This window comes from Bactrocera tryoni, chromosome 4 (assembly GCF_016617805.1).
Source record: "Bactrocera tryoni isolate S06 chromosome 4, CSIRO_BtryS06_freeze2, whole genome shotgun sequence".
NCBI lineage: Eukaryota > Metazoa > Arthropoda > Insecta > Diptera > Tephritidae > Bactrocera > Bactrocera tryoni.
Window position 1 is genome coordinate 75,634,414 of NC_052502.1, and position 25,400 is coordinate 75,659,813.

General features: G+C 32.4%; 1 protein-coding gene across 9 annotated transcripts in view; it reads left to right on the plus strand.

Moving 5' to 3' along the window:
- Nucleotides 1-23,654, plus strand: part of LOC120775159 (homeotic protein female sterile) — a 28,445-nt gene extending 4,791 nt beyond the window's left edge. For 6 of the 9 annotated variants that reach the window (XM_040105197.1, XM_040105200.1, XM_040105198.1 and 3 more), the window contains 10 exons: nucleotides 52-1,848; nucleotides 2,367-3,666; nucleotides 3,743-3,913; nucleotides 7,644-7,763; nucleotides 8,456-8,587; nucleotides 18,543-18,604; nucleotides 18,891-19,170; nucleotides 20,042-22,247; nucleotides 22,318-22,492; nucleotides 22,823-23,654. In XM_040105197.1, the coding sequence (XP_039961131.1) occupies nucleotides 655-1,848; nucleotides 2,367-3,666; nucleotides 3,743-3,913; nucleotides 7,644-7,763; nucleotides 8,456-8,587; nucleotides 18,543-18,604; nucleotides 18,891-19,170; nucleotides 20,042-22,247; nucleotides 22,318-22,492; nucleotides 22,823-22,888 (5,706 nt within the window). In that variant the 5' untranslated portion in view covers nucleotides 52-654 and the 3' untranslated portion in view covers nucleotides 22,889-23,654. The remainder of the gene's footprint in view (nucleotides 1-51; nucleotides 1,849-2,366; nucleotides 3,667-3,742; nucleotides 3,914-7,643; nucleotides 7,764-8,455; nucleotides 8,588-18,542; nucleotides 18,605-18,890; nucleotides 19,171-20,041; nucleotides 22,248-22,317; nucleotides 22,493-22,822) is intronic. The other 3 variants (XM_040105204.1, XM_040105205.1, XM_040105206.1) reach the window with 3 other exon arrangements.
- Nucleotides 23,655-25,400: the final 1,746 nt, after the last annotated feature.

Genomic DNA, 25,400 nt, shown 5'->3' on the forward strand with positions numbered 1-25,400 from the left:
ATGAGGACATTTGTTTCTAAACTTAATTTTCTCTTCTCTTTCCCAAATTAGTTATTCAACTTGCTATAAGATGCGGCGTTCAATAACAACAGAAGCAACAAAAATCACATCAACATTAGTAGCAAAATCAATTCGCAGAATATTATTTCAAAGCACGGAAAGATCGAGAGCTACCTTTAAACTAATCTATTACCACAATACTAGACTGCAAAAGAGGATTTGAGTACGTTCACTATACGGAAACGCAAGAAAGCAAATACTACAAGCAAAATTTATTTAGATAGTCGGTAGACATAAAGGGGAAGAACTGCGTAGGCTGTACAGACTGCCCAAAATCAGCCACAATCATTAACAAGAAGTCATTGCCTGTATACAACGTAGTAGTCCGTAGCATCTTCCCTATATAGAAAAATAAAGTCTCACTTCGGTACCACATTAGACAACTCGTTTTATATAGTGTTCACACAAAAAACAAAAAAATTCGTACACACTCAGCAATATCACGCAAAAAAAAGCTGTTCCTGTTATTTATTTACGAATTGCGTAGAAGACGTCAATAAACCACCTAACGCCCACACGCGAGTATTAACAAAGCAAAAAAATTTCACGTTCTGCTAGTGTGCGTGTGGGTGTGTGCTGTACAAAAGCTTAAACATGCCGCAGGATCCGCCGCCACGCGATGAACCGTACGTAGAGCCGGTTAACGGCATCGTGCAACCCCCAACCGTACCACCACCTGATCGACCCGGTCGCAACACAAATCAACTGCAGTATCTCATTAAAACCGTGATGAAAGCAATTTGGAAACATCATTTCTCTTGGCCATTCCAGCAACCGGTCGATGCAAAAAAACTTAACCTGCCCGATTACCATAAGATTATCACACATCCAATGGACATGGGTACGATAAAGAAACGTTTGGAAAACAACTACTATTGGTCGGCCAAAGAAGCCATACAGGACTTCAATACAATGTTCACCAATTGTTATGTCTACAATAAACCTGGTGAAGATGTTGTTGTTATGGGCCAAACATTAGAAAAGGTCTTCCTGCAGAAAATCGAAGCCATGCCTAAGGAAGAAATCGAATTGGAGCCTGTGACACCGAAAGGTGGCAAGAAGAAACCACGTCCAGCCGGTAAACCAGCCACACCCAGCTCTGCGTTGCTACATACACCTGCCACCGGTTCAGCAGCGACTAAAGCCGCTGCCACCGCCGCTACAGGTGGTACACCTCGAGCACCCGCACGTCCACACTCATCGCTGAGCAGCACAGTGTCGTCGACTGGCGGTGGCGCAACGGCAACAACTACACCCGCCATTCCACCCATTGGGACAATGCCACCGCAAACAGTTCCCGGCAGCACAAATACAACAACTACCGCCATTGTTGGTGGTGCGGGTGCAGCGTTAATAACGGCCGGCGCAACAGTACTACCTACAGGTGGTATATTACCAGCCGGTAGTGTAGCTGGTGGTTCCTTGGTGGGTGCTAATGCCGCGTTAGCGGCGTCTGTAAATGCGACCGGTGCAGTAAATTCATCGTTACTCGACGCCAGCGGCGGCAGTGTGAATACGGCGGGCGGTGGTATTGGTGGTGCACCGAACTCAACACCTGCCGTTGGCGCTGCCGTACTATCCGCGTATCACAGCAGTGTTAATAGCACAGCCGATGCAGTAATACCGCCACAACAGCCGGCGAAAATGAAGAAGGGTGTTAAACGAAAGGCCGATACAACGACGCCGACTGCGAATGCATTTGAAATGGCACCTTATGCGCAAATCGATTCCAAGAGCGCCAAAATCGCAACTAGACGCGAATCCAGTCGACAGGTAATGAATAAAAAGGTAGGCGAGCGCTCGCTGGCTGAGAGTGAAATCAGAGTTGCAGATGGTCCTTTGTATTTTTCTTGCTTTTTCGTGAAAATATTACATTTGAAGTTTAAAAATCGCAACTAGCGTGCAGGGTATACATTTTTTTCTTTAAAACTGATTTTCATATTTTTTTTAATTTTCATATAGCATTAAAAAGTCTGTTGACACTAAATTTTGTACTTTTTTGCTTAAATATATTTTAGCCTTATTTTAAATTTTTATTTCGACTCTAAACTAACCTCTTCCTGTCTTTCTTCGCCACACCTTCTATTTACTCTTTTTTCTTATTGGTAAGGCCATCAATCGCGTATGCTCATTGGTTATGCGAAAGAAAAAATACTCATCATGCTATTGCGCTGCGCCTCCTTTTATTTACATTTTAGTTTGTATATGCCTTACGATGTTCAATAGGAAAATGTAAAATATATTATGCAACAAATCAGTTTACACTTCTACTATTTCTCTTTTTCTTTACTTCCCTATTGGTACAGGATCTCACATTCCAAGGATCCGCTTATCCCTTGTCGCCGATGGCCGTCGCTGGCATGGCGCCTGGCGGCATGGGCGTAGCCGGCGGTGTTGGCGGCGTTCCCGGCGTAGTCAAGAATAAAGAAAAGCTGTCGGACGCACTTAAATCATGCAATGAAATCCTCAAAGAGCTGTTTTCGAAAAAACACTCTGGCTACGCTTGGCCCTTCTACAAACCCGTCGACGCCGAGTTGCTCGGTTTGCATGATTATCACGACATTATCAAGAAGCCGATGGATTTAGGCACAGTGAAGCAGAAAATGGACAATCGCGAATATAAAAGCGCACCCGAGTTCGCCGCCGATGTGCGATTAATATTCACCAATTGCTATAAGTATAACCCGCCAGATCATGATGTCGTTGCCATGGGTCGCAAGCTGCAGGACGTTTTCGAAATGCGCTACGCTAATATACCCGACGAGTCGGTAGCCAACGCTGTTGCGGCGGTCGTAGCTGCTGCCCACCATGCATTCTCCGCAACAACGAAACGTGGCGGTGTTGGAGGCGGCGTTGGTGGTGTTGGTGATGGCAGCGATTCATCGTCGGACGAATCCTCAGACACGGAAAACGAATCGAATTCGGATGAGGAGCGCAATGCGAAACTGAAATTGCTGGAGGCCAAGCTACTCGATCTGCAAGAGGAGATGCGCAAATTGATGGAGGAAGCCTCAAATAAGAAGAAAGCGAAGAAAAAGTTGAAAGAAAAGAAGAAGGGTGGCACTGGTGTGGGGGTTGGTGCAACGATGGCTGGTGTTGGTGGCGCGCATGCACAAACCGGTGGCGTTGGTGTTGTAGGCGCCGGTGTGGGTGTTAATGCGGCGCTAGTGGCGGGCACGAATTTGCATGGTGGCGATTTAGCCGCCGCAATGGCGATGGGTCAGTTAGGTGCTGGACCGGTGGGCGTCAAGGGTACGCCGTTAGCTGCAGGCTTAGCGGGCACAGCAGCAGTCGGTGTAACGCCCGGTGGCAAGGGCAATAAGGTGAAGGGTCAACGCGGTCCCAAAGCGGGCGCGGCCAGTGGCGGCACACCTGGCGCTGGCGGCGCTGCGAGCGCCAATAAGCGTGCGAAGGGCGGCGCAGCGGCAGCAGGCGCAGGTGGTGGCGCTGGTGCGACAGCTGGTGCTGGCGGTGCAGCTGCGCGCGGCACCAACAAAAAGAAGCCCAGTCAGGTGATGAATTTCGATTCAGAGGAAGAGGACACGGCCAAGCCGATGTCGTACGATGAAAAACGACAGTTATCGTTGGATATTAATAAACTGCCGGGTAAATGAGGAAATGCATATCTCAGCTTTGTGCAATTTTTTTTAAATATTTTCTTTTCTATATCTCGTGTTTTTAGGTGACAAGCTTGGTCGTGTTGTGCATATAATTCAAAATCGCGAGCCTTCTTTGCGCGACTCCAATCCGGATGAGATCGAAATCGATTTCGAAACATTGAAGCCGTCAACGCTGCGCGAACTGGAAAGCTATGTGGCATCCTGCCTACGCAAAAAAACTCGTAAGCCCTACTGTAAGTTTATCCCAATGACACGCACTACTAGAGAAATTCAAAACCAACAAATAATAATGCCATATAATTGGAAAAAGCGAAAAAAGAGAGAGAGAGGGACAAAACAAATTTATTTTATAAATAATGTGCTAATAAAAATAAACTAAGCTAATTTTTGTCAAGAGCAACAAATCCTAAGCAATCTTCAATAGCTGAAACAATTGTTAAATGATTTTGAATTAGCTTTTGCTTTAAGCCATATGAAATAAAAAGCCAAAGAATTTATTTAATGATTCATAAATATTATTCGTTATACATAGCTATTGCCTTTTCGCTGTTTTAACCGTTACAAATTTGTTTTTGTTGTTTTATAAGTTTGTATTGCAACAGAGAAATCATAGCGCTCATATATACACGCACATGAACATATACGCATATACATTTCATTTCACACTCATTCACAAATGCACAAATGCGCTCACACACACACACACATACACACAGATACAATCGTTAGTTGCACAATATGCTTGTTTGCGTCCTTACTTTCAAGGCGAATAACATTGAAATTACATTCGCTCAACTTTCACCGGTTCGAATGTGTTCAATATTTAATGTTGTTAATTTTGTTGCTAGATTTTTCCGCGTTTATAATTTAGTTCGACAGCTTTGTTTTGCATACATTCACTTATGCTGCTCGCCATAAGCTCCAAACATTATACATATTTATAATATTTTTTTTCTTACAAATTTTGTTTTTTTGTGATTATGTGATTATGTTATATATGCTTTTTACAAATACATACATACATATGTATGAAAAAATAAGTTAATTTTTTTTATGTTATAACATGTTGCAATTGTGTTTTATTTGTTTCGAAATTTTTACCGCAGAAAATAGATTCTTTTTTAATGTAAATGTGTTATTAAATATTTATTTTTGTTATTAATGTTTTTTATTATTTTTGTGTTTTATTCTTATTTTTATTGTTTTTATTAATTTTTTTATTTTATTTATTATTGTCTTATTTTTTTTTTATTATTATTATTTTGTGTTTTATTCTTATTTTTATATTATTATTATTCTTTTATTATGTTTTTTATTATTTATTTTTTTTTTAATTAATATTTTTTATTTGCTTCATTTATTTTTATGTATTTTATTTTATTATTAAAAAGATGGTAACTTTATTTTATGTTACCAGCGCTATTTGTTTTTGTATATTTCTTAATTTTTGTTGTTTATTCTTTAAAATTTTTTTATTGTTTTTGTTAATTTTTTTATTTTATTTATTTTGTCTTATTTTTTTTTTGTTTTATTGATGTTCCAAATGTTTTGTGATTTTTTATTTAATTTATTGTTTTTGTTCTAAAAGCGAAGCATTGTAGTTTTACGGATTTTAAGCTTTCATACGATTTTTGTAAATTATATTGTTTTTAAATGCTTTTTTATTTTATTAAATTTAAATTTTTATATGTTTTCACGATTTATATTTAATATTTCGTTTAGGTTTTTTTTTTAAATTATGTAAAAAAAATTAAAAAAATCTTGAATATTAAAGAAAAATAAAAACAATAAAATATAATAAATTAAAAAAACTAAAAATGTACAAATTTTAGTTTTTAAATAAAAATATAATAAATTAAAAAAACTAAAATTTTTAGTTATACATATTTTATATATATAATAAATTTAAAAATTAATACAAATATAAAAATCTAATTTTTTTAGTTTATTATATTTTTATTTTAAAAAACTAAAATGATTATACTTTTAGTTTTTTTAATTATATTTTTTTTTATATTTATTTTTGTTTGTAACACTAAGCATGCCATCTTGTAGTTTTAGGAGATTTTGAACTTTCATTAGGTTTTCGTAAATTTGGAACAATCGTGGAAAATGTTTTGTGATAAGTGACAACTGTTAGTTAATTACAATTTTTTGGTTTTAATTGGAACTTAATTTTTTTTATTTATATTTATTATGAGTTTTAATTATTTATTTTTGTTTATTTTTTTATGTGATTGGCAGCACTGGAGATATACAAAATACGAAAAGACTTTTTCGACTAGCCAGTATTAACAAAAGATTTAATTTGATAACAGAAACTTTTTTCGATAATTTTTTTTTTTTAAATAAATGTTTATTAAAAACAAAAATTATTTTAGGCATATGGATGTATTATCTATATACATTCTTTTAGCATACATTATTTTCTTCAGTGTGAAAAACTGAAAAATCTCATAGAATTTTAGTTTTTAAAAAGGTTTAGAGCAAAGTATTTTAAATGTAAAAATTTTATTTATTATTTTATTTTGTATTCAAAAATTCAATATATATTTTTTGATAAAAGTTAAAAGGCACACTGGTTAAGCCAGTATTGACGGGCAGCTGAGTGAATGTGTCAAAGCTGCACAATTGGCATTATTTTCAAAGAAGCAGCTTAATTTTTATATTGCTAATAAGATTGTATATAATTTTTATTATAATTATATATAATTATTGCCCGAATAAAACTTTTTTTGCGTGTGTTGTATTTCTCACCTACATTAATAATTTTTTTGTATGTGTGACTAAAACATATATAATTTTCCTACTATAAAATGTTCAATTTTCAAATGTGAAAAGGATGCAAAAGCATCTGTGTTTAAGTTAATGACATACATACATGTGTTGCGCAACGCAAGAAAAATGCAGCGAAAAAAATAAAATGAAAATCCAGTGAATAATTCAATATTATATAGTAGTGACTGTGTTAATTGGATGAACTAAACAACAACAAAAGTTTAACTAAAGCAAAATAAAAATCGATTGTTTTATAATCTATATAACAATTACTAAAGCTTTGCACTAATCAAAACCTGGCTTTATTTTTAGTTTGTGGCCACCATAAACGCTTATTGTTTGTTTTGTTGCAATTGTATGTAGTTACGCTTTGTTATGCCGTTTTATGTTCTCTGTCTAAATCGGTTGTTTTGCTTTTTATTTTCAATTCTTTTATATCTACAGCAGGTTGATGTAATTAAAATAATTTTTGCTTACATTTTTTGCATTTAGACGTTCGAACTTACATTGTATATAATTTTTCGGATTAAAACATGATATTGAATTGACTGCATGATTTATGTGAAAACGAGGCTTGAGTAGTAATTATGTGCATTTTTGGTTGGATATTTTCTTTAGTTTTTCTTTTAAAATATTAAATTTTTTTAATTGCTTTCAAGTGAAAAAAATGTATTAAATTTTTTTAATTACTCTCAAATGAAAAAAAAATTGGATTTTTAAAAACCTTTTTTAAATTTTTAAAGACGCTGTCTTTTGTATTGCCAATTAGTCTCAAAATAAACTTCGCATGTTTTAGTTTAATTTTGTATGCCAAAAAGTAGTGCCACCTACACAGTATATACCAGCTATATTTTTCCTTTGCGTCGATTTGGCAACTAACAAAATGTTGCGCGGTACAAATTTGAATTTTTGTTAACTAAAAAAAAAAAATATTCCCCTAATTTTGTACTACATTTTTCAGTATTGCGTAAATTTTAGAATTATTTGAAGAAGAATTGTAAAAAAAAGTTGTTTGTCTATAGAAATGTACAATAGCAACATAATATCAATTAAATAATAATAAAATAGTCTCAGCGCAGTAAACTAACACAACCATGAAATAATTTTTATGTGAAACATATATATTTCCTATTTAAAGCTACAAACATTCATAATATTGTTCTCTTTCTCTCTTTATAATCGCAGATAAAAAACCATCTGGCAAATCTAAAGATGAGCAAATGGCGGAGAAGAAGCAGGAATTGGAGAAGCGGCTGCAGGATGTCACTGGTCAATTGGGTACCAGCAAGAAGACGGCCAAAAAAGGTAAGTCTACGCGTAAGCTGTTGTTCGTGTTTCACATATTTTTTAAGCATGATATTAAAAATAAAAAAAAAAATAAAAAAAAAATTTAAAAAAAATAATGGGAAAATACATAAAATAAAATAAAAATAAAAAATGAAGTAAAACTAAAAACAGAAATAATAATAAAAAATGAAATAATAATAAAAAATTTAATTAAAATGGTAAAATACATAAAAAAATAATAATAAAACACAAAAAAAATTATAATAACAAGTAAAAATAAAATAAATTATATAAAATAAAATAAAAAATGAAATAAATATAAAAAATTTAAATAAAAATAAAAAATAAAATAAATTGAATTCAAATAAAATAAAAAAGTTTATAAAAAGTAAATTAAAAAATGAATCAAAAATTAAAAATAAAAAGAAATAAATTTAAAATTTAATGAGCTACATAGTTTCTTTTATCTAGTGTAATTTATATTTATTAAAGAAGTTTATAAAAAAAAATATAATAATAAAAAAAAAAATATAATAATAATAATAAAAATTATAAAAAATTTATAAAAATTGGACTCTTTAATTGAGATAGACATCTGAGAGATCATGTAAAATGGTATATATTTATTTAATTATATTTTTATCTAATTTATTATATTTTATTTAATTTATTATATTTTATTTAATTAATTGTCTTTCTATTATTTATAGACGAATCCTCATCGAATAAAGTGGAAGCCGCACCGCCCACGGCTCGCCTCTCATCCAGTTCCAGTTCTAGCGATTCATCATCGTCCAGTTCAAGTGACAGCAGTTCCAGCGATTCGAGTGATAGCGAAGCAGGTTAGGACGCGTTTTTTAATTACTTTTCTTATACATACTTATTATTGTAGATATCAGAAAAAAAGTTTTATAGCAAAAAAAAGTAAATGCTAAAAATATGGCAAAATTCATACACATTTGCTACTTTATAATTAATATTAAAGTTACTTTATAGGTACAAATTTATTATTATTTTTTATTAAATTCAATTATAAAATTAGTAAAACTCGTGGTTTAGAAACAATTTTTGGTACATAACTAAATTGCTTTTAGTACACAACTCTAGATATTTTACCATTAAAAATTAAAAAAATATTGGATACATTAAAAAGATTAGTACACAAAAAACTGAATACAACTTGGTTACTATTGCTTATATAATAATATTAAAAAAAAATTTAACAAATTAATAATGAATCAAAGTGAAATTAATGATTTTTTTTATATATATTTTATTATTTTTTTAATTATTATCCTTTTTTTTATTATTACTTTTAATTCTTATTATTTTTTTTTTATTTAATTATTTAATTTTATTTTTTAATCTTTTTTAAATTTATTTTTTTATTTTTTTTTTAAATTTTTTTCATTTATTATTTATTTGTTTGATTAATTTATTATTTTTTATATATAATTTTTTTTACAAGTAGGATGTGTGTATTTTTGCCATATTTAAAAAGAACTATAAATTTTTCTTTATAAGATTTTGTTTTTTTATAAAATAACTATATTATTATATTGATTATTTAACAATTTGATGTTTACCACATGTGCAAAAAGTTATTTAAACTTAATTATTGAGCACATGTGGCTATAAATTAGTGTATTTTCATATTTTGGAAAAAAGTCTTCAATTTTGAAACCCAAGTCAAAAAAAATATATTTATTTATATAATATGCGAGTGAAAAAATCGTGAAGCAATTGTGTATTGGGGGCAGCCAATCAGAGAGCGAGAGAACGAGTTCGAGAGAGAGAGAGAGAAATAGAGGAAAAGAGAGCGAGCGTAAGCATTTATTTTTTATCTCTTACACATTTAGCAAAGTCTTGGGAGCTTACTTGCTCTCGCAAAACAAACAAAAAATAAAGTGTTTTGCTCACTAAAACAAATTATAAAAACCAAAAAATATTATCTAATTGAATGGATAAATGGTGTTTCAAACGTGTGCTTAAATTTAATTGCAAAACAAAAATTAGTAACCTTTAGGTAACCTATATCATTAATGCGTAGGTAATCCTGAATGTATAAAAACGAAACAACTGTTGCAAGAAAAAAATCGTATGCAAAAAAAAAACAAAAAAAAATATATAATAAAACTGAACAGTTAGCAATTGCTGCTAAGCTATCTTAAATATAATTAAATGCAAAAGTGTGTACAGAAAGTATTAATATGTATTGATGAAAAGTCATTAGACATTAAAAATGCAACCATGCGCAGCGAGTTACTCACAAGTATTTTGCTTCAGTTAAAGAAAATTACTGAAATTTCTAAATTCTATGTTAAAAAATAAAGAAAAATATGTTTAGAGTACTTAGAAAGTTTAGGTTGTTTAATTTTTTTATTAAATATTTTTTTTACTTTTGTTTTTTTATTTTTAAAATTTTTTTTTTAATTTTAATTAGCATACTTTAATTAAATGTTTCCTTCTTTTTTTTAAGATTTTTTTTAAATTAGTTTTGGTTAATAGAAATGTAACTTTTGGGTAGCTTCGTTGCTATTATATAGAAATATAAAATGTAAAGTTAAAGACAAAAGAGAACTTTATTTTTTTTTTACTTTTCGGAAAGTGTTGACGTCTAAACATCTTAAAATTGTTTGATACAAATTAGGTTAAATTAAAATGGGGGTGAACTGAACAAACTTGAGATTTTGAATCCTTAAAACTACAAGTGCCGGTTTTGTAATCCTATAAATTTTAAAAGCTTCATAAAATCAATTTCATTTATATTAAACGATGATAAACATATTTTGAAAAAATCTTCACATTAAAAAATTCACCTTATGGTATGCTTTCATTTCGTCACAATCATCGTCGTTAGCAAAAGCGGCGGAGAATGCACTTCAATTTTTGCTAATTCAAACCCTTCGTCTTTACAAATGCTAACCTCTAAGCTTCATATTTGCAAAATTAAATACTAAATCAGTTAGAAATGAATTTTTGAAAATAAAAACAACAACAAAATATGTAAATAAATTGCCTTGAGAACGAAATTGCCTGAAAATTGGCGAACAATTGCAAAAAAAATACCTAAATAAAAACAAAACAAAAAAACGTATGAAATTATAAAAAAATCATTACCAACAATTGTTACCTAAAATTTTATAAAAAGTTACATAATAGGCGCACACGCACATATGAAAATGAACACTTGCAGACAATGTGTAAAAACTAGGCTATGAATTATAATTAGACTATGCAAATTCGCGAATAAAATTAGCAGCTGAGCATCGCCTAATCTGCGACACACAGTAAGCTTGTTATATAACATGGCTGTTCTGTATGAGTAGGCCGCGTTGTTTTATTTGTTTAATTTTCGGAACAGTTTCGTTTTTTGCTGTAACTGAACTAATTTTTTTTGTACTGTTTACCTTTAGATATTTAAAAAAAATTATATTTTTCGATTATGAAAAAAGTGAAATTTTTATTTGTGAAAAAGTTTTTTTTTTATTAAAAATGTTATTAATTAAGAAATTCAAATCGCAAATTCTCTCATTTTTTATGAGAAAAAAATGTGAAATTTTTATTTGTAAATTTTTTTTTTAAATTAATTAAAATTTTGTTTTATTAAAAGTTATATTAATTAAAAACAAATATTTTCAAACCGCAAATTTTCTTCATTTTACTGAGCAAAAGTTATTTTCGTTTATTTTATTTGCAAAACCGCATAAATACCCACTTTTTACGGCCTTTGTTGTCTCTGCAGTTGCCAATTTGAACATATTCAATGCCGTTAAACTTGTGCCACTCGGATATGTGGAAAAAAGTCAATTTTTTCAATTATTTTGGTTGCCACAGCCGCATAAATTCCCACTTAGCACGCAAATTCGATATAGAATTTTGAAAAAGTTGTCAGAATATTTTATTATTCATTTAAAAAATTTTTTTATCACAAAAAATTTTGAAAAAATTATCAAAATATTTTTTATTCATCTAAAAAATTTTTTCATCACAAAAAAATTTCTTGAAGACATAGCGTAGCTTTTTCTAGTAAAAAAAATGTTCATTGCAACTCTCAACTCAACTATTAATATATATACAATTTTTTTTTTAAAGAATTTAATTGCGAATTGTGAATTACTTGATTTTACAATTTTTAACTCAAACAAATTTACCAAAAAAAAAGAAAAAATTACGGAACCTATTTCCTCGAAATCATGTATCAACCGTTATGTTTTGGGAGTGTGTGACGTGCGTGAGAAAGCGTGAGGGAGCACGAACTTTGTTGACGTGAGCTTCTTATGTCCACAATCATGAGATTACTTGTGAAAGCAACTGCAGAAAATGGCTAGCATATATGAAAGCTAAAAATTCTCAAGCGCGCTTGGGCGTTTAGGCCGATCATAGACTAATTCGAAACTTAAGTTATATAATCTAAATAATATTTTGATTATACTGAAGCCGCCTGACACTTGTAACACACCACTGGGAGTCTACCGTTCGCTGTATAACAAACAACATTAACAACTGTAGTGGCTACAACAATAACGTTTACACGGATCACAAAAGAGAGGAATTGTGCTAAAGCAGTATAATACATAAGAAATGGAAAGAGAAATTGTAAAAAAAAAAATATATATATGTATATATGTATATATTTTTTTAAATCGAATGTAACTAATTTTTCGGCTGTCGGCTGTCGGCTTTCCCCTTTACACATTGTTTGCACGTTTTTTGCTCAAATCTCAAATTAAAACGAAAATATGCATACGAAATACTTAATTAATTGATTGATTGATTAATTGATATTCATTTTGATTTTTGTACAACAAAACCAGTAAAGAAAGAAAATTACAACAACCACAACAAAAAAAATTTACCCACAATTTCAACTTGATAACCGTTAACTAATACAGAAGTTTTTGTTTAAGTAATGGTTCTGCATATTTTTATAAACGAAAAATACACGAAATTAATTTTGCCAACACTTGCCAACTTTTGTGCGAGAAAAATGCGCGTGAGAAAATCATAATTTTATACAAAAAACAATTACCGTTATAGCGTCAGACAACTACTATAAAAATCAAACAACCGAATATACATGTATTTTTTTTTTGAAATTTTCAATTTTAGCTTGAATAATTAGTGAACATTAAAAGAAATGTAAAGAAGAAGCGGTACAACAACAACGGTGTGCATACACTGCGAAATGAAAAAAAAAAAAACAAAAACAGAAACGAGAAAAACACCGGAAATGTAGAGTGTACTATGCAAAAGCCCAGAGTTGATATACGTTTGAGGGCCAGTGAAAATGAGATACAGAGCGAGAGAGAGAGAGAGGGGCAGTGAGTGTATGAGAGCCAGAAGTGATTTCGGCAACACGAAAGCAAATCGTTCAAACGGTAAAGGATTTCGAAAAGGTCGCACTCAACCGGAAAAAATCATTAAATAGACTCCTAATTGCCATAAATGAGCTGATCGTGCACGCGCGTTATGCTTTACAACAACAAATGCGGTAAAACCTCCAATGCAATGCTGCGCCCTTCTGCCGAGATCAAGCAGCGATGTAAAAGAAAAGAAAAAAAACAACAACACACCTACAGTCACTCAACAAAAGTAACTTAGAGCATAACAATAATTTCTTAAATTAAATTTAATTTATAGTTACGTAACGGTAAACAAATTCTCAAAATGCTTTGTACAGTGTGAGTGACAAATGTGTTGAGCACCAAAATGATGATGAGAGAAATTCCCTTTCACAGGCAATAGCTAAAATATTTATAGGTATAACAGCAACAACAAAAAACAACACAAATATATAAAGAGTGAGAGATTATATGATAGCTAACTTTTACGACAAAAATACGTAAGAAAAAGTTGAACAAAGCAAATTTTTTTTTCGTTAAGCCCATTTCTTAAGCAAAACAAAAACAAAACAACAGTTAATACATGGAAATCAAATTTTCGCAATGTGAAAATTTTTTAATATTAATTTTGTTGATGCAACAACAATAATTGCAATGAAAATGTAAAAAAGAGCATGTAAAAATCATAAGTTGACAAAAGCACGCTTACGTAAGCAGCGCGCGCAGAGCAAACATTGGGTGGTGGGTGTGTTTTAGGCGCAAGTGAAATTAGTTTATTTTTTTAGGGAAGCTGGTGTTTTGCCGACAGCAGTCACTACTAGTAGTGACAACATTTCTTGCTTTAGAATTGAAACACAGTTAAATAGTAAAAAAAAGGTTTGACAGTTTGAGGTTAGTAAAGTTTTAGCACTAATTTTTGCATCGAGGCATGCCTCATTGAAAAGTGTGAAGTGTTTAGGCCGGTTTCCTGAACAACCGTGGAAGCTTATGCAAAAAGAGCAAAGTTGTAGTTACAAATACAGCACGCTAAATGCCTCAAAGTATGCGTATTAATATTGTGCTGCCAAAAGTATGCTTCATAAAAGTATGTTTAGGTATGTTTAAGCGTTAGAAGCGCTTTGGCATAGGCATTGTGCTTATAATATACTAAAATATATTTTTTATTCGCATAAATATTAACTTTATTCACTTATATAATATTTTTTTTATAAAAAAAAAACCGCATTGTGCAGCACCTATAGACATTGCATACTTTTTGGCGCGCATTCTGAATAAATATTTTTCTGTCGGCAAAATTTTACTTCAGAAAACTTTAAAAATTAAAATATTTAATTAAAAGGCTTTTTAATATAAAAATATGTAATTACATAGAAATATTTGTGGTGCGCAACATTTTTTTTTTTTAATTTTTCGTAATGCTCTAAAGAAAACAACGAAATACTCTGTTTTTGGATTGTTGTTGTAGCGGCAGAAAACATTCCTACAGCAACTTCGCGAAATGGTGCCGAGTTAACATCGCTTGGATAAAAATCCGTGTCCGTTCCGCTTACTTTGCACCGACTGCCCTGTGAAGGGCTTATTTTGAGGTCGTTCCTCACGCTTGTAGCAACTTCGAATATTTCATAAGTATTAAATAACAGACTAAACTAAAAATAAACTATACTCCAAATATTAACAAAAAAATGACTGATTTGCAGTAGCAAACAAGCGACAAAATAGAGTGAACATGAAGTGTCTGCTCGCTACAACAACAGCAAAACTTCTCTATAATATTGTACACACTTTAAACAGCCGCTGCCTTGTTGTTTTATTTTTATTTTTTGTTATTAGATTTTTTTTCTCCTAATTTACCGTTTTACTTGCGTCCATTTCCACACACGCCCGTTTGCCCGCGCCTGTTGTCGTGCATGTGTTATTTTTTCTAAGAGCAGCAAAGGAAATATACATTAATGTCCTTAGTTTAGTGCCGTTTGTCATTACTATCACAACATATAGTTTTTTTTATTATGTTTTAAGCTTTCTTTTTTATATTGTAGTCGATAATGCTGTAAAAAATATTATTTTTAAATACTTTTACATAGAATATGTGCATAACAAATAAACACAATACGATTTTCTGTAAATCTGTACATGTTACAACTACAGAGCGTAAAAAGTAAGAAAAAATAGAATTGGAAAAATCTGAAAATTGAACATAAAATTGTAGTTAAACTAAAAAAAACTCAAAAAAGCTGTTTGAAAAGCGTCGTAGTCTTGTGAACACGAAAATTGTTGCCACAAGCGCAATAAAAAAATAACAACAAAAACAGTCCGACAAGCTTGAAATAATAAAATTATACAATACAATTAAATATGTTAGTAAGAAATATACAAAACAAAACAATTGTCCGAACTAAGCAAAGTATACGCATTTTTCGACAGCTGCCACATACTCACACACACACACACACATACGCACTTGCGCTGAAATATGCGTTTGTGCGAAAACGTTATGTTTTCGAAAGTTCAAAACACTAAAATTTGTTACATAGTGTGCATACGCACTCAATTGCATTATAAGGAAACCATATGTTTTTGTTTTTTGATTTCTTTTTAATACATACAGATTCATACAAACTATTGATGACAAAAATAGTAAACAAAAAATAGAAAGCGACACATGCATTAAATATTAACTAAAATTTAAAATTAAATTATTGAAAGTAAAGTTGCATTCAATCGAAAGCATAAAAAACAATATTAAAAAAAAACGTTTTGCAATTAAATTTTAAGCATAAAAGCAAGGAAACACAAACAACGCTGAAAATGTTTTATCATAAGATTTTTTGCACTTAAGTTAACTAGGAATAATAGGATTTTTTAATTTTTCTGCGTGAACCCGCCAAATAAAAAAATATGAAAAAAAATTAAAAATTAATTGGTTATAAATATAAATCTACTATTATAGTACTGTGTCAGTAAATATTGCACTAGTTTAAAACAATTTTTACTTAACTAAGTAATTAAAACTAAAAAAGTTACATAAAAAATTAGATCAAAGGGTATAAAATTAAGATTAATTCATTAAACAAAAAACTGCATAGAAAACTATTAATTAAAACTTTGTAATATTTTCCAAAAACGCTAAAAAGCGCCATTTTCTGCAAGAAACAAAAATTCTACAAAATAATTGAAAACATAGAAGATATGCGCGTAAAAACACACAAATTATCATCTCTTAACAAGTAAAATTATTTTTAAAATAACTGGCAAATAAAACTTTTTCTATAAACACCACAAAAGCATTAGTAAAACAATCATATAAACACAAACAGCAGACAGTCTCGAGTAAACTTCCCAACATCATTGTCAATAGCGTTTAAGGTATAATGCAAGTTAGTGGAAACAGTAATTAAAAAAAATTATAAAAAAACACACACACACAGAAGAAAACAAATAATTTCGTTAAAAAATAACTTCTGTAAAAATAACTGATGCTCCAAAAGTAATAAAACAAATTCCATAAGTTAGAAAACCGGAAATTACCGTAAAATTCCCATACATAGTTACAAACACACACACACACACAGAATTCTGCATCTTCACAATTCCATTGTGTAGAGAAAATAAGATAGTGAAGCAAAAGCAAAAAGTAAACGCCGAGCGGTAAATTATAACCGTGTAAGCATGTAAGCAAGCAGCAACAACAAATACTGAATAAGTTATAATTATTGATTAATATATATATATATATATATATAAATATATATATCATTAAAAATGGAAGTTCACAAAAAATAAAACAAAATGCGTTATTAATTACCAGTTATTTACGTGCGTATAATTGTCTAATATGAAAGCAAAAGCTCGCTCTCTTTTCATTACTGCGGCTGTTAGTTGTTTAGGTTGGTTCTTTTGAAAATCATGTTTGTGGTTGGGGAGACGTTAGCAACAAAATGCTTTATGTTTTAAATAGGTTACGGAAAATTGATGTGAAATAGTTACATACTTATCGATTACGGCTTTAGTACATAATTTTTTATAACCACTTCCTAGATATGAACATATTTTATAAATAAAAAAAAATAAGTTGAAGTTTGTTTAGAAATACGAAAAGACTTTTTCGACTAGCATATAAAGCATCTGGGGAAAAAGGAAAATGGTAATCGATAATTTCGAAACTTAATTTTTTAGTTGTCAACTTATAAATTTTAGAAGCGCAAAATATTAAATAACTTAAAAAAAATTCTTTTATGTATCGATATTTTTAGGTTAAATCATATTTCGAAATGAAAAATAGTAAACGATAAGTCGGTTTTTGGTATTCGGCTATTAAAAATTAATCGTTAGCTTAAAAAACTTTTTTTATGAATCGATAGGTTTTGGGTATAAATGATATTTCGAAATAAAAAATAGTAATCGATAATTTTTAAAGTAGCGCTTTAGTATTTGAATTTTTACAATATTTTAGAAATTACTACTTGAAAAAAATTCTATAATTATATAATAATAAAAATAATCGATTTTTTGTAGATATTACTATTTTTTTGCTATCGATATTTTTATGCTATACATATATTAATTTAAAAAGAAGTATTGTCTATTTGTCAAAATTAGGTAATTGTCAAGTGAAGAATTTTCAAAAACAGATTTCTCGATTACAATTACAGTGAAATCAGGACCAGCCTTTCGGTCCGCTTAATAGATTGTTTATAATAAACATCAACAAATGTTGAGACCGGCCAATTAGCACAGTCAATGGAGAAGATGTTCGCTCAGCGGAGTGTCCGTTAAGCTTTCGCTGTATTTTCTTATAGGTTTGAAATATTTTATTTTTAATCTAGTGCTTTTCTATATTTTTGAAAAAAAAAAATCAGTGTAATTAATTTTATACAATACAAATGTATAACCTTCGATTAGCTTTTTTCACTTCGGAATCGATATACATATTTGATTATAGCTTTTATATTATCGATATTTTAATTATCGTTTTCATGTAATCGATATTTCTGATATATTTTTATAGTAATTTTTGTATTTTTTTCCAATTATTTTGTTAATTTTATCGATATTTTTTGACTATTTCATCGATGTTTGGGATTATTTTATGGTAATTTTGATTATTATTTCGATAATTATGATTATTCTACCGATACTTTTTATTATTTTATTGTTATTACTTATAATTTTATCGATATTTTTAATTATCGTTATGTTATCCATACATCCTGTAATTATTTAATTTCTTAACTGAGTCGCTTAAGTGAATAACGGTAAAAGTATCCAATAATCCAGTAGTGGTGTATAGCTTTATAGTTCTCGAAATATCCAAATTGCGGGTCACGATTTTTTCACTTACTGTTGGCGCCCAAAAAATTATATTTTAAATAAAATCGAGTATAACCGCACTGTTTATACTTTTGGGTAAACAATTTAAATTGAAAAAAAATTTTTTTTTATCAATTGCGTACAGGTGATATTGATAGTCGTCCACCGAGAAAGAAGAAACCCCGTGATTCAAGTGGTAGCAATAATGTAAGTACCAGACAACAATCTTTATAGATTAGACCAAGCTAACTCCCAACACACACACACACACACACACAAATCCATTATCCAACAACACCAAAAACAAAGATCGGGGGCCTAACTAATATGAACCGCCACTCCGACTCCTCTGCGTATCTGTGTTGAGTGTGTAATGTGTGTCAAGCATTTTATCTTTAAGCATTCGCTGTCAAATCAACTGTCAACCAAAAATGCTCACCCCCTCATTGTTTAATGTGTATATATCTGTACTTTCCTCCCCTACATTGCACAGGTAAATAATTCAACTATAGCACCCACCAGTGTTGGCCTGAATACAGCAACAACTGTTGGTAGCATTGGCAGTAATCCTGCAGCAGTTTCAACTTCAATTACGTCCACAATAGCCGCAACGCAGCAAGCGGCAAATGCAACGCAACAATTGCAGCATCTACAAACGACAATGGCCGGTGTGCCAGCTACGGGGGTAACAACACAAAGTACGAGTAGTTTGGCGCCGCCAATGACCGCTCCTACATCACAGCTGAACGCAGTTACGGGTAGTGGAACACAAAGTAAGCACATTTAAGGGTTTGTAAACGAAACTGAGGATACAATTAATAACACTTGTAGATTTTAGAGAAAAAAATCGATTTTATGAAAAAACCCTATCGATATTATTTCAAAAAAAACGATTACTTTTGGTTATTCCGATTAACTTATCGGGCCTATATTTTTTCGATGATTTCTATCAACTATTGCATTTTTAGATAACGGTTAGTGGTAACCAATTCCTCTTCTATCAATCTCGTAAGGTAAAACACCAATTTGAGTTATATAACATTTTTTATACCCTGAACAAAGTCTATGAAGTTTAACACGAAGTTTATATCAACTAAAAAGATACGCCAGGGACCTTGTAAAATATATATTGGGTAGTCGAAAAAGTCTTTTCGTATTTCTAATCAAACTTCAACTTATTTTTTTTTATATACATAATTGATTACCCTAACGAGTTGAGTCGATTTAGGCTTGTCCGTGTGCCTTACTGTCTGTCTGTATATACGGGAACTAGTACCTCCGATTCTCCCCAAGACGCTGCTCATTTGACGGAACCGCCAATATCGGACCACTATAGCATGTAGCTGCCATACAAACTGAGCGATCAAAATCTTGTTCCTGTGTAGAAAATTTTTATATTTGACGAGATATGTTCAAGAAATTTAGCATTAAATGTTTTTAAATTTAATCCGTTAGGAAAAATTAGTTGAAGCATTTGTACATTTTTCCTTTACATTTTTTTTTTGCTTTACATTGAAGTTTTACCTATAATTATTGTCATTAAAAAACATCTTATTCCTTCTCCTTTTCTGTCATGTCTTCTTCATCACCGTGCTTGGCAACCTCTCGTATCGTCTTATTTCTTCCATTGTCTGTGTTACACAGTGAGTGTTACTCCCTCGACAGCAGCAACGACGCTTGCAGGTGCTGCGACGGATCCAGCCATGTCTGCTGTTGCCCTACTTAACAACAATAACAGCAGTAAAACATCATTAATACCGACTTCGGTTGGTAGCGGTGTTGGTAGTGCTCTAAATGCCATGAGCGGCGCAACAACAATCGGCGGCGGCACCACTGCAGCTTCCGCGGCTGGTACTACAGCTGCAACCACAATAAGTAACAGTAGCATCGCCAACAGCGGTGCAGCGGGCAGTAACGGTCCCAATGACTTGACAATGCCAACGGTATCAAGCGCTGCGGCCGCACTACTCGCCTCATCTGCAAGCGCAGCGTCGCTGACTGGCTCCCTACTTACTACATCACAAACTAACAGCGGCAGCAACACTAGCGGCAATAATAATAATAACAACAACACAACTACCACAAATATTGGCGGCATACGTGTTGCCAGTAATTTACACAAACTGCCACCGCCGACACCGATGGATGTCGCTGATGCAGCCGGCATTGGCGGTTTGGGTATTGGCACGCTACCCTCAAGTGTGCCAAATACACTACTGCCATCTGCTGCTGTCGTCACCGCGCCCTCGTCTGTTGTGCCAGCGTCGGTGCCCTCTTCAGTGGCATCGTCCTTATTGACTGCTGGTCTCAAACAAATTCCACAATTTGATGATCCCGTTGAACAGTCGCTGGCATCGCTAGAGCAGCCATTAATAACGGCAGGGTCGGCCAAAAGCGTCGCGGATAACTTCCTCATGAATGCCCACCTAATGCAACAACAACAGCAGCAGCAACAACAACCGCAACAACTCACACATGGTAACCATGGGCAAAATGCGTCAGCGCAGCAAGCTTTCGGCGCATTACAGCAGTCACAGCAGCAACAGCAGCAGCAGGCAGCTGCGCAACATGCGCATGCCGGCAATCATCATCATATGGATTTAATGTCGGAGTTATTATCGAAGAATGCCGCCGAAAACGTTTCTGGCATGAATGGTAATCATTTCCCGTTGATGCAGCTCGGCGAGGGTCTCAACAATCGGATTAGCACAATGGCCGCAGCGGTGGCCGCGCAACATTTCCAACAGGCCATGGCGCATTCGCAGCAACAGCACCATCAACAGCAACAACAACACGCACACAATAACGGTTACAACAGCGCTGCTGATCGTGCGCTAGATAGTCTGGCGTTAGCCGGTTTGGGGCTGTCCCATGCCGGTGGCGCCGGCACTGGTTCAATTTTCGAACAATTGCCATCGATGGGTGGTAGTCACAACGAATTTCTTGCCGCCATGATGATGGGCGGTGGCGCACCGGGTATGCCTGGCAACTTGTCACTGAGTGGTGGTAAGAAAGATGCCGCCAATGCGCTCGGTTTGAGCGATCATCAAGTGGCACAGCAATTATTGCAATCTCAACCGCCGCTTCAGCCCAATAAGTTACTTATCACGCCCAAGCCCATCGAATCAATGATGCCTAGTCCACCTGAGAAGAAACCACACCAGCAGGTTCAACAAGTAGCGCCGCCACAACAATCGCCATCCGATCTGAAGATACCAACAGCCGCAAGTCTGGGCAGTGCCAGCGGTTTGGGCTCGAATCAAGCGAATTTCGCGCAAGCTTTCAAATCGGCGCACGAACAAAACCTTAAAAATGCCAGTTCGTGGTCGTCACTGGCATCGGCCAGTTCGCCACAAAATACACCGACTTCCAACAAGCCTAAACCCGCCATGGATTCGTTCCAACAGTTCCGCAACAAAGCCAAAGAGAAAGCCGATCGCCTGAAGTTGTTGGAAGCCGCTGAGAAGGAGCAAAAACGACAGAAGGAGGCGGCCGAAAAGGAGCAACAGCGTAAGCAGCATCACAAGCAACCGTTGGGCGCAATTGGTGTGGGTGGTGGTGTAACGGGTAACGGTAATAGCGCAGTTGGCGGTACTAGTGCCAACGTCATTGGCGTTGGTGTCGGCGGTGGTAGCACTGCCGGTGGAGTGAGTGGCGTTAGTGGTGCGGGCGGTGGCAGTGGTGGCGCTGGTCACCACACATCCGCATCGGCAGCATCATTGTCACAGTCGGCGCATGCGCACGGGCATTCGCACGGACACGTTAGCCACGGTCATGGGCATGCGGTCAACAGCAGTGGCGGTGGACATATGCATTCGACGGCAGCTGACGTCAACATGGAAAGTGGGAGGTAAGCGTTTGTAGAGAAAATCATGCGGGTCACGCGCTTTTACTGTATATGTTTTGTCTATTACAATTAGAAAAAGCGTGCACGACGTTACTCAGGTGCAGAATTCACGTGTAGACGATATCAAAGCGTCACCGCAGGGCAGCGGATCACCGGCCGGTGCCGCGCAACAATCGCCACAAGACCGCGCCGCGGCAAGACGTGCAGAGCTGCGACGTCTCGAACAGGAGCGACGACGCCGTGAAGCGGTAAGTAAATTTCAAAATAAAAATGGAGTCCTAGCGCAATATGTTTTAAAGTATGCAGATGGATTTGCGCTTAGATGTAGGCTATGCATTTTTTATAAAAAGCTGGTATACGTTTAGGCATACAATTTGCGCCTAGATGTAAACTATGAATTTTGTTACTTTTAGGTATGAAGTTTACGCCGAAATGTAGGCTATGCATTTAGTTACGCCTAAATGAAGGCAGTATACTGTCTAAAAATTTTATTTTGAAATATTTAAATTATGATAGAGTGAAAAGTTAGAGAGTTTTGCTCAAAACCATGCCTAGTAAAAAAATCTCTTTCTTTCTAGATGGCTGGTCAAATCGATATGAATATGCAAAGTGATCTAATGGCGGCCTTCGAAGAATCGCTTTAATAAATAAAAAATCCCAGCAGTGTTGTAGAGTAGAAAACTCAATTGAATACCCAATACTACAAACAGTTAGTGCTAGCCTAATATAATGCAGGTTTGTGATCAATACATATACATACATAATATAAATAAATAGTGCGAGTGTATGAAAGCCAGCACAAATTGTGTCTAAACAACAATAACAACAACTATAACAAAGTGGAGTTAGATATGTATATTGAAAATTGCTTCAATGCACCTAAAATCCATTTAAGATTCAATGGCAACTGCGATTGAAGCGTTTTAAGTGTAGAATACACTACAATTCATCCAAATTATGTAAGAAAGCTAAAAAAAGCATTAATGCTGGATATTTGTTTGGCTAAACGCACTAAACAGTCAAAAGAACAGAAAAAATGCATTAAAAATATAATTAAATTTTAGTAGTACGTAAGTGAAAGCAAAATAACGGGACGACGTTTAGAAAGCGTAGAAAACAAGAGCATAGGAAAGGAAGGAAGCAAGCGTTGAATGTGTGAATGAGCAACAGTAGTTCGGCTCCTTACCGTTAATTTACGTATGAAGAGCGGAAGATGGTCGACAAGCGGAGCACAGCTGAAGATGTGAGTTTGTGTTGGCTTAAAGAAAGCAGCAAAACGGAAACAAGCGAACTTAGCTGTTGCTGATAATAAATTAATAAATAATAACAATAATTATAATAAAAAAATGTTAATAAAATGAATAATAAACAGTTGTATGTTGATATGAAACGAGAATACACACACACACACACACAAAAAACAAAAAAATATTATATATATTATATAGTTTTATAGAAAAATAAAATAAAATAGCAGCATTTTTTTAACAAATACACATACACACCCCTTGCACACACACACGCGTTTATATATTTACATATAATATATATATATGTATATGTTATAAGAGTCGTGCTGTGGTTTTGTGTGAATGCCAGCAAAAAGCAGAAAAAATCAAGCAAAAAATGCAAAAATTCAAAATATTGCGCATTCTATTCACTTTGTCTGTTTGGCTAGCAAGCGCAAATGTTGTATAAATAAACAATAGCATAGTAGCTCTAAACACAAGCGTTCACACACACACACACACATATATATATATATATGTATATGTATAAATAAATATAATTTTAATGACTTGCAAACTGTATAATTGCAAACAATTAAAATCATACATACACTTATATATAAATCAATAAATAAATATATGCATATATACAAAAACAAATAATTAGAAAAACACAACAACAATAATGTTAATAAACGTGAACACTACAACAATTAGCATAAAGGCTATTCTTTCCTTTTACTAAAACAAAACTGAATACCTAACACTTCATAATAATATGAACCAATATAAATTAAAAATAATTTAAACTATGAAAATTAAAAGATAATTGTAACGTTGATAAAACCTATACATATATATGCATATAAATAAACAATTTGTTGCAGTGTGCATACAAGAAAAATTATGTAAAAGTAAATGATGTAAACACATGAGAGAAAAAATAATATTAAAATACCATTTATTTAGTTTTTAGTATTTAATATATAAATAAAAAGAATTACAAAAAATAGCAATCATGTGTACTTTTAAGTGGAATGAAAACCAAAAGTTGGCTGAATTGAAATAAAATTAGCAAACAACAGATCATACTTTAGTTTTCAGCACAAGGGTAAGTGTTTGGGTGCATGTTGGTTGGTTTTGTGAGGGTTGTAAGTGAACCCTCTTGGTCTATGTTTTTATTTTTATTAAGTTTTTTAATCTTATTTTTAATTTTATTATTTTTTTTTTTTAAATTTTTTTTTTAACTTTTATTTTTTTTGCTTTTTCAGTTTGTTTTCTTTTTCCAATTATTATTTTTTTTTATTTTTCATTTTATTAACAAAATGTCGAAAATAGTGTCAGCGCAGGAGTGTAAGGTAGAAAAATTTTAAATATTTAAAAAAAGAAAAAAATATATACAAAATATAAATATGTATATTATAAAAATAAATATATAAAAAAATAAAAAAATAAAAAATAAAAATAAAAAAATTAAATATTAAAAAAATTAAATACTAAAAAAAATTACAAAATATTTCATAATGAATTTAAAAATTTTGCTGACATGCTTTAATATTTTTTTTTATTTTTCTATTTTATATCATAAAAAATATTACAAACCTTATGAAGTTTTCATTTTATTTAATTTTTTTTTTAATTTTATTTATTTTTTAATTTTATTTAATTATCTTTTAAGTTTATTTAATTTATTTTATTTTATTTTTTTTTCCAATTTTATTTTAATTTTTTAATTTTTCAGGCACGTATTTTTGAATTTAAAATTTCGATTTTTTATATGCGCATAAGATTTTGGAAAAAGGCTAATATCCTCGATTTATTTTCAATTATTTTACATTAGCGCTAAAAATATATATTTTTTATATGAGCACTATTATGAGAGAAAATATTTTAATGATTTTATTAAAATGTGAAATTTTTAATGTTT